We start from the raw sequence: 10,738 nt of genomic DNA, 5'->3' as shown, positions 1-10,738 counted from the left end.
CCCCCCCCCCGCACGGATTTCGTGCACCGGGCCACTAGTACATTATAAATGGAGGAATGGTCTAGGGAGGCATGATAATGGAGAATATTAGGTAAGGGGGAGGCCTGAGTTGAGAACTCCAGGATGTTCATAAAGGAAAGTGGGAGGTTTGCCAGGAACAACAGTGGTGTTACCTAGGACTGGCTGGGTGTTCTGTTAACAAGTATATTTTTCCCCCATAGTGTATTTTTGCTGGTGCTGGGAGATAAGGGGAGGCCACTTGAAAATCTTCTCCATTTATTTTGTTCTTCTACCAGAAGCGCCTGTCTGTGTTAAAGCAGAGAAAAATCTAGTGGGCTTCAAACTTCAAGCTTTCATACCCCTAAAAGAACTTAAAAGGTCTTTATATTCTTTCACATTTATAAGTTGATATTTAATTTTTTTATCATAAGTGTGATAAAGTTTCAAAAATGTGATTTCTGGTATATTAAATATTGTACATGTATTTGACATATATTTTGTTAAAACTGGAGCTTCCACTTTAGATCATTCAGTTTATGGTAAATGTTCATCATAGATATAATTGATAAAGTTAGTCCTTGGCAAAACTAATCAAAATTATTTTCTGTGAGAAAAAAGAGGTCAAACTTTTCAATCCAAATAAATGAGTTAATATGCATATATGCATTTCACATGATGACTCTCCACACCTGAATTTTAATTTAAGATAGGTAGAGATGTGGAGCTGGGTGAAATAAGGCGTGGCTCCTTTGTTATTTCTAATCTCTGCCTTCTTTGCTTTGCTGCCAGAGTTATGTTTTCTTGAATTGTCCCTTTGTTTTCCTTCCCTACCTATGAGATATTTTTTATTCCCCGAGGCTGGTTGAGAGGTGTGTCTGTCTTTTGTGAAGTGGGAAAGGGGTGATTACGAAAGGTGTGGTGAGAAATAAAACTACCGATGGCAGGTGCATCTCTTAGGCAGATCACTGTCAGGAAGTAACATATGGAAGTTAGGATCTGGAAAATGATTTCCTTAAGCTGCCCATTTCTGTTTACCCTCTCCCCCCACCTTCAGAATATCTATATATGCCTCCAGACATATGTGCACCCATTTTGAAGACTACTGGTCTAGGGGAGCCTTGAAAGGGTGGGGACTCTGTCTGTGGCCAAAGGTCAGAACATCCACGATAGAGACTAAAGAACTATGGTTTTGTTGTTGTTGTTGTTTTTTTACACCTCATGCGGATTTTCTGTCCACCTCCTTCTCCTTCCCTTCCCTTCTAGTCTTATCTTTCTTCCTCACTCTGTACAATCTTCTTTCTATTTAAAGAATGGCACCAAACTGGGGCAGTATCTTAGTGTCTGTCATTCCACCAAGCTCCTCTTACCTCGAAGCAGGTTAAGTTTTTGGACATTTGTTGCCAGACAGAAATATAAAGAAATAGTATCTTAGCTCTTGTTAAAAGGGTTCATTCTCTTTAATTCTCAGGAAATCAAGGCAAATGTAGAACCAAGATCCATCATAATGACACCTCATCCCTTCTCATCTTGGTCTGCTGTGCATAAGAGAAGCTTTGTGAAAAGTTCCAAATTTTGACAGTACCAGGGCCCATTGTTCTGTTAAGTAGCACAGGAAAGAAATTAGAAACGGAGCAGCATGTGCTGCTTGACTTGCCAGGCCATCACGTTGTGGTTCTAGTGACTTGTGTGAGGATAACTTGAACATTGTGACCCCAATTTTAATATTTTTATGGTCAAACTTTTAATATTTCTTTAAAGCAAAATTAAAGATTTTATGTTGAAAAACTGCTTGGATTCTCAGCTGAATTTTATATTTCATTTCATCTCTCATAAGTGTTATTAAAAGTTGTCTTTGTAACCTTATGCTTTGGTATCTGCTACTTTTGTATACTCTATTTGTAGGAATCACAAAAGAGCCAAGTTTTATTTCAAAAAGAAGAGTCCCTCAAAATGACCCACAGATTTCAAAATTTCTTGAGTGGAATGGAGCTACCTCAGAGAACAGTGTGGCTGTGTCACCAGAACCTGAAGCCCCAGAAGCACCGGAATCACAAGGGGCAGAACAAAAAGATGTTAACCAAGAAAGGGTTCTTGCACTAGAAGCCACCAAGGTTCCCAAGAGAACCACGTGTCACTCTCCAGACTCCAGAGCTGAAAGGGCTTCAGATATCGTGGAAGATAATACGGATGCAATAATAAACCACATACCAGTTAATGAAAATGTGGAACAGGAAAGTTGTACCAAGCTTCTCTCAGAAAAAACAGATAATAGGGTAAGTATATTCACTGCATTTCTTTACAAAAGCATATAATTTTTTTGTAGATTTCATCATTTCAGTATTACTACATTTAATGTTTAAAATTTTTCTGTTTTTTTTTGTCTATAGCAGTGATGGCGAACCTATGACACGCGTGTCAGAGGTGACACGCGAACTCATTTTTTTGGTTGATTTTTCTTTGTTAAATGGCATTTAAATATATAAAATAAATATCAAAAATATAAATCTTTGTTTTACTATGGTTGCAAATATCAAAAAATTTCTATATGTGACACAGCACCAGAGTTAAGTTAGGGTTTTTCAAAATGCTGACACGCCGAGCTCAAGGTTCGCCATCACTGGTCTATAGCATAGTTAACAAGAGGCTATTGACTTTATTGTGAATTAGTTCTATTCTTTTTTTCATTAATTCTTTATTGTTTAAAGCATTACATATGTCTCCTTTTTCCCCCCATTGACCTCTCCTCATCACTCCCACCCCCCAGTACATGCCCAAACCCCCCACCCCCCTAGTGTCTGTGTCCATTGATTATGCTTATATGCATGCATACAAGTTCTTTGGTTGATCTCTTACCCCCCACCTCCACCCTCCCCTGCCTTCTCTATTCTTAATAGTCACTTTGTACTGGTCATACCAAGGTATTTCTTCATTGGGTGGACAGCTTGCTTCTGGATTTTATTCATCATATATCAGTACCTGAGTCCTAAGGGAGAGATCAAGTTGAGACAGAGAAGGGGAGTAGGTCATTACCTCTGCCAGGGATGGTGAGCTGACTTCTACCTAGGCTCTTTTCAATTTATTATTGTATACCAGGAAGAAAAAAACAAACAGAATCTCAATTGATGAAATGCAAAAGAAAGGAGAGTTTTGGCTGGATCTCAAAGACCTTGCCGTTCTCTCTTATGTCATAGCTGGCCTGCAGAAGGTCCCTGGGAGCACATAAGCAGAGGCTGCAGGGACCTGTGCAGACATCTCACTGCCTCCCACGTTTTTCTCCATTGCACTGTGCTGCTTCCCCATTTCATGTCCACTGCTGACTGGAACCACGGAGAGGCACTTAGAAGTGCCGGAGAAGAATCCATGGCTTGTGAAAACCAGGGTGCATAGGGGAATCAAGGAAGGTGATGTGTAAAGCTGGTTAGCAGGGGGAAGCGCTGTCCCAGAAGCAATGTGTTGGTGAAGCAAGAGGCTGTTATTTCTCAGTAATGGATTTAATTGTAAATAATTGGTAGGAAGGAACTGAGAGTTTTTTATCTTTTTCTGGGATGCATAATAATTTCTTGACAGTATTAAAGGAATTTTAAATAGTTTGAAAATTTAAAAGGTATATTATCAGTTGAGAAAAGTTGTACAACAATGTGGATATAATTAATAATGCTGTACTGTAGACTTAATTTGTTAAGGGTGAATTTCATGTTATGTTTTTTTAACCACAGTAAAAAAGAAAAATGTGAATGGAAATTTTTAATGACTTTGGGTGGGATTGTTTTTCCCTAACAGTTGGATAGATTTCTGCAGAAGAAAGCTGGACTGACTGTTTCTCCTTCACAAAGTGCCTTGAGAAATTCTGAATATCAAAGGCAGTTTGTTTGGAAGACCCCTAAAGAAACTGCGCCAGTGTTTGCAGCCAATCAGGTAGTTTAATGGATGTAATATATTTTTGAATATCATCATTTAATCTAATTATGCAGATTTACATAGAACTAATTGCTAAAAGAAATAAGATACTTAAGTAGGACTGGAGGTAGGTTCTAGAGAAGTGAAAATGAGAGTCTTGCTAAAATCATTTGATTACTTCTGATTCATACTATATTGTCCTAGGCTACTGATGATCATTGTTGCCAGATGTACTATCTATGCTAAGTATGAGACAGGGCAATGAAAACTTTTTTCTCAACTGATAAGGTTTTGCATGCTGTGAGTTCTTTTATTTATTTAAAAATTAACTCGGTTTTATTCTAAAATGTGTTTAGTTGACTAATACATGTATTTTGTCTTCTAAGAAAGGCATAACTGCCTTGGATATTTATTTCAATAAATACAAAATATCTTGACAGTAATAGAAGATATACAATTTTATCTTTTTATTAAATGAACAGTAATAGGAATTCACAGATAACTACATTTATAAAATTCAAAAGCTATAATGATGACTAAATGTGATATTAGATTCATTGTACCCTTACACAATTTTAGTATTGGATTACCATTACCAATAAATAAATACTCTTGTTTTACTACTGTCATCCTCAGTTCTTAGGCTCTTAACTCTTTTATGTTCTTAAACGTACTCCTAGGCCTAGGTAGGAAATACTTCCATTTAGAATATCCTCAGAGGCTCATGACAGCTCAGACTTGTTTCTCCTCATATTTGTGTTTTTCTTTATAAACACACACACGCACATACACACATCTCTTTACACATCCTCACGTTCATTTTCTCCTGTATCGCAACATTCACTTTAAACCCTTAAGTATTGAGAGGATAGTTAGATTTAGCTAGGCAAGAACATAAGTCATTTTAGGCTAAGATAATACCAGTGATTCTATATATTGTGGAAGGTTTGGGCTTATTTACTTGTTATTCAGTTTTTAAAATACCTGAAATTTATATAACATTTTAAAAAACATACAAAATAATATAAAATGATATATACCCTTTATGAATCTAGTAAGTAGGATCAATACTTTTGCTGGCTTACAAGTATTCTTGGATAGTAAGTGTACCCAAAAATTACTTAATACCTAAGCGTTATAAATTCTTCAGTTTTTATAGAGTATGTCACCTTTGAAATAGAGATGATTCCAATTAAAGTCCCATTAACAACTTTTACATATTTCAATGAGACTATTATATAGAAATGTTCTTTTTCATAGGATTAGAAATATAATGTAAATCACTGGCAATACTATAGTAGTTTTATTGCTTTTTTATGAGGGTTTCAAATAATTTTTTTGGAAAGCAAATACCCTTTGTTACTTCAAAGCATATCAGTTTCAGGGTCTGTGGACTGAAGAGCTCTTTGAAGAAATGAAATGCTTGCTGATGGGAACTTCTAAAGGAGCTGTTTAGTTCTGTTTTATCAGACTTCTGTTTTCTGGAAGGATGTCTTATATTAATATGTAAAGGAGTAAGCAATATTTGGCAGAAAAGTACTTGAGATTATATTGTATCTTAAAAAGATACACTGTTTGGATTCAATGTCTATGAAGATGTATTATTCAGAGTTATAAAGAAATAATATTATTTGAGCTTCCATCTTTTTCATTTGCTTTCCTTATAAACAGTAGTAATATACTATAAAATTGAAACCATATTATGAAGTATTAAGATAAAAGGAAACATTTTAAAATAGGAACATAATAATTATGTGACTTTTCCCTTGCCTTAAACTAAAAATAAGCAAAGAAACAAAAACTGAACAAATGAACATACCGGATATTCAAAATGTTCAGTATTTTCTATTGCAGGAAGAAATACATGTTGAGGGGAAAAAAAATGGTAGAGCTGACAATAGAGTTGCCTTGTAAAGCTAATTTCTACTTTCATATTATTAAAATACTAGAGGCCCAGTACATTAATTCATGCACTGGTGGGGTCCCTCAGCCTGGCCTGTACCCTCTTGCAATCCAGGACCCCTTGCAGGATTTTGGACTGCCAGTTTTGGCCCGGTCCCTGCAGGCCAGGCCGAGAGAACCCCACTGGTGCACGAATCCATGTACCGGGCCTCTAGTATGCATATAAGATCTTTGGTTAATTTCTTCCTGCCCTCTCCCCTCCTCTCTTCCCTCTGAGATTCATCAGTCTGTTCCATGTTTCCATGCCTGTGCATGTTGCCAAGCTGCTCACCGTAAGGAGGGGGTGGCGGCGGCGTGGGACTGGGACTGTTGAGTGGTGGTGGCGGGCTGCTTCTCGGGGTGGCCGTGAACTTAGCGGAGCAGTCTTTCTGATTGGTGTTTCAGGTCTCTTAGGATATATTCCTAGAAGTGGGATCACTGGGTCAAATGGGAGCTCCATTTTAAATTTTTTTTAGGAAACTCCATACTGTTTTCCATAATGGCTGCACCAATTGCATTTCTACCAGTAATGTACTAGGATTCCCTTTTCTCCACATCCTTGCTAGCTCTTGTCATTTGTTGATTTGTTGATGGTAGCCATTCTGACAGGTATAAGGTGATACCTCATTGTCATTTTAATTTGCATCTCTCTGATGATCAGTGACTTTGAGCATTTTTTTCATATGTCTCTTGGCCATCTGTATGTCCTCTTTGGAGAAGTGTCTATTTAGGTCCTTTGCCCATTTTTTAATTGGATTGTTTGTCTTCCTTTTGTTAAATTGTATAAGTTCATTATATATTTTGGATATGAACCCTTTATCAGATGTATCATTGCCAAATATGTTCTCCCGTATAGTGGGCTTCCTTTTCATTTTGTTGATGGTTTCTTTTGCTGTGCAGAAGCTTTTTATTTTGATGTAGTCCCAATTGTTTATGTTCTCCTTAGTTTCACTTGTCCTAGGAGAGGTATCCACAAACATATTGCTATCAGAGATGGCTGAGATTTTGCTGCCTATGGTTTCTTCTAGGATTTTTAGGGTTTCATTACTTACATTTACATCTATTATCCATTTTGAGTTTATTCTTGTGTATGGTGTAAATTGGTGGTCTAGTTTCATTTTTTTTTTTTGCATATATCTGTCCAATTTCCCCAACACCATTTATTGAAGAGACTGTATTTACTCCATTGTATATTCTTGCCTTCTTTGTCAAAATTAATTGAGTGTAATGGCTTGGATTGATTTCTGGGGTCTCTGTTCTGGTCCATTGACCTGTATGCCTGTTCTTGGCCAGTACCAGGCTGTTTTGATTACAGTGCCTTTGTAGTATAACTTGATATCTGGTATTGTGATCCCTCCAACTTTGTTTTCCTTTCTCATGATTGCTGTGGCTATTCAGGGATTTTTTTGGTTTCATATACATTTTTGGAGTATTTGTTCTAGATCTGTGAAACATGCTATTGGTATTATAGATTGCTTTGGGTAGTATGGACATTTTAATGATGTTAATTCTACCAATCCATGAACACAGTATATTCTTCCAGTTGTTTATATCTCCCTCTATCTCTTTTTTCAATGTCCTGTGGTTTTCTGAGTACAAGTCTATACCTCCTTGGTAACGTTTATTACTAATTATTTTAGGAATAAACTTTTTTGTTGCAGTGGTAAATGCCATCAATTTCTGGGCGTTAATTTTGTATCCTGCTACATTGCCGAATTCATTTATTACATCTAGGATGTATTAGTAGCTTAGAACACTTAAGCTAAAAATAAGCATTTTGCTCATTGTTCAATCAATAAGTTCTTTGGTTGATCTCTTCCCACCCACCCATCCACCCACACCTTCCCTCTGACATTTGTCTGTCTGTTCCAGGTAGCCATGACTCTAGTTCTCTTTTATTCGTCAGTTTATTTTGTTCATTAGATTCCACATATGAGTGAGATCACATGGTATTTGTCTTTCTCTGACTGGTTTATTTTACTTAGCATAATAATCTCTATGTCCATCCATGCTGTCACAAAGGGTAGGAGTTTCTTCTTTTGTACCACTGCATAGTATTCCATTGTTTAAAATGTACCACAGCTTTTTTATCCACTCATCTACTGGTAGGCACTTGGGCTGTTTCTAGATCTTGGCTATTGTAAATAATGTTCCTATGAATATAGGGGAACATATAGTCTTTCTGATTGGTGTTTCAGGATATCCTGTATAATAAAAGGTAATATGCAAATCGACCAAACGGCAGAACGACCGGTCACTATGATGCGCACTGACCACCAGGAGGCAGACGCTCAATAGAGGAGTTACCCCCTGGTGGTCAGTGCGCTCCCACAGGGGGAGTGCTGCTCAGCCAGAAGCTGGGCTCACTGCTCATGGCTGGGGAGTGCACTAGGGCTCCCTTTTTTCCACATCCTTGCCAGTACTTATTTATTTATGTGTCTATTTTTATGCCTCTTTGCCCATTTTTAAATTGGATTATTTTCTTGCTATTGTATTGAGTTCCTAAATATATTTTGAATATTGACCCCTTACGAGATCTAAGGTTTGCACATATTTTCTTCCATTTCATGCGTTGTCTCTCACTCTGTTGTTTTTCTTTGCTGTACAAAAGCTTTTAATTTGATACAATCTCATTTGTCTATTTCTGCTTTTGTTGCCCTTTGGATTTTATTTAGACATGTGAAATGAAATTATAGAGTCATATATAATTTGGTCTTCTTTATTTTCTGTGATTCAACTTTATGCGTGAAAATTTTTAACCTATTGAAAAACTGAGTTCTGTGTAATTAACAAAAAATTAAACTAAACTAATTTTTGTTTTAAGGTTTTCCACAATAAAAGCAAATTTGTTCCACAATTCAAAGGTAACTCAATAATCCATGAAAGTGAATACAAAAGAAATTTCAAGGGTTTGTCTCCTGTGAAAGAACCAAAATTAAGAAATGATTTGAAAGAAAACGGACATTTTGAAACAGTATCTCCTGATAAAAAGGTATTCATCAACTCTTTAAACAAAACGAAATCCTCATTTTAGACTCATTTTTTTTTTTCACTTAACACTACTTGGCATTTTTGTTATTAGCTAGTTCATTAAGCCATTTGTTTGTTCATTAAATGGCAGATGTTCATTGAGCACTTAGTAGGAACTGGGCATTGGATAGCTACTGAGAATACAATGATAACTATGCTAAGTTCTTAGCCGTTCTTGGGCTGTTGGGGAGACAGAAGTGGAAATAGCTAAATGTAATACAGTGTGATGAATGCTTCACAAGTACAGCAGGTAAGTCTGCTATGTCTAATATCAAATGATTGACCTTATAGTAATGTGGGCTCCACAAGTAACAGCAGTAACAGAAACACATACTTTAAATTAAATAATGGAAATAAAACATAAACACACATACACACTAGTATTTTATTTTATTTTTTAAAAATATTTTTACTGATTTTTTAGAGAGAGAGAGGAATGGTGAGGGAGGGAGAGAAACATTGATGTGAGAAGGGAACATTGATTGGCTGCCTCCTGCATGCTCTCCATTGGGGATTGAGCCCACAACCCAGGCACGTACTCTGACCAGGAATTGAACCAGCGGCCTTTTGGTGCACTGGACAATGCCCAACCAACTGAGCCACAGCAGCTCAACATATGTATTTTAAATCAAAGTTTTAGCATGCCAAATCATAGCCAGTGTAATTCACATGCTTTACCTCAGGATATACAAACACTTGCTGCTTTGTGAAATTATTTAAGTTGTAGCATCAGGTTGAAGTTATTGTAAATTATAGGTAAACTAGAGGCCCGATGCACAAAATTTGTGCAAGTGTAGGCCTTCCTTCCCCCGGCTGCCAGAACTGGCTTCCCTCACAGCCCGAGCTTCGTCTGGAAGGTCATCTGGAAGGATGTCTGGTCTAATTAGCATATTATGCTTTTATTGTTATAGATGGGGTATAAGTCCTACATTATATCTGATATTTTATGGGTTCTAAAAATAGAAATTATATGACTAAAAGTAAAACTTTTGGGGCCTATGTTGTTCTTGGAGAGAAAAAAGAGTGGTTAAGTTATTAAGTAAAGCAATGTGGTAACTTATTAGTTGGGGCCTTATATTTAATTAATATAACATAATTCAATGTAAATTTAGAGTATCAAGGGCAAATGTAAGATCACTGCTCAAAAGGTAGTAATGAAAAGTTTATTTACTTTGGTATTTATTTGTTAATTAAAACTTTTTTTCTAGCCAAGGAGCTAAAATTTTAATTGTTAGAAAATGAAACTATATCCTGAGCTATACTTCAAAAAAGTAACCAGATAAACTAGTTTCAAAACTTGTTTGTTGATTTCTTGTGATTTCTATGTTATCTTTAGTAGTTAAAGCTTTCTTCTAAAAACAAAATTGTAATACAGTATTCAAGTAAACTTTATAATATTTATGCTTTTAAATTTTTTCATTTTAGTGTAATAAAACAGACGATTCTTTAAAATTAGAAGCAGAAATGGAATCAAAAGACTTAAGCCAGCTTAAAAAGAAGGTCACTCCTTGGAAACATCAAAGGCTTGGGTACGTATTTTATAAGATAAACTAGAGGCCCGGTGTACGAAATTCGTGCATCGGGGGGGGGGTGTGTATCCCTCAGCCCAGCCTGCACCCTCTTCAATTTGGGACCCCTCGAGGGATGTCTGACTGCCCATTTAGGCCCGATTGCCCCTAATTGCCCTCCCCTGCCGGCCCAATTGCTCCTAACTGCCCTTCCCTGCAGGCCTGGTCACCCCTAACTTCCCTCCTCTGCAGGTCTGGGCCCCCCCAACTGCTCTCCCCTGCAGGCCTGGTCACCCCTTGCCCTCCCCCCCTGCAGGCCTGGTCGCCTCTAACTGCCCTCCCCTGCAGGCCTGGTCCCCCCA

The 10,738-nt window shown here is 37.1% G+C and overlaps 1 protein-coding gene across 1 annotated transcript in view; it reads left to right on the top strand.

The window, feature by feature from the left end:
* The window catches only part of MDM1 (Mdm1 nuclear protein), a 39,297-nt gene that overhangs the window by 3,409 nt on the left and 25,150 nt on the right, over nt 1-10,738 (top strand). Inside the window, exons 3-6 of the mRNA XM_014537601.1 lie at nt 1,903-2,273; nt 3,781-3,915; nt 8,663-8,830; nt 10,294-10,397. Of these exons, the coding sequence (XP_014393087.1) occupies nt 1,903-2,273; nt 3,781-3,915; nt 8,663-8,830; nt 10,294-10,397 (778 nt within the window). The remainder of the gene's footprint in view (nt 1-1,902; nt 2,274-3,780; nt 3,916-8,662; nt 8,831-10,293; nt 10,398-10,738) is intronic.

Source organism: Myotis brandtii, unplaced genomic scaffold (assembly GCF_000412655.1).
Source record: "Myotis brandtii unplaced genomic scaffold, ASM41265v1 scaffold1037, whole genome shotgun sequence".
Classification (NCBI taxonomy): Eukaryota; Metazoa; Chordata; class Mammalia; order Chiroptera; family Vespertilionidae; genus Myotis; species Myotis brandtii.
The sequence above is the reverse complement of the archived record's forward strand: the minus strand, read 5'-3'. Positions and strand labels throughout refer to the sequence as shown.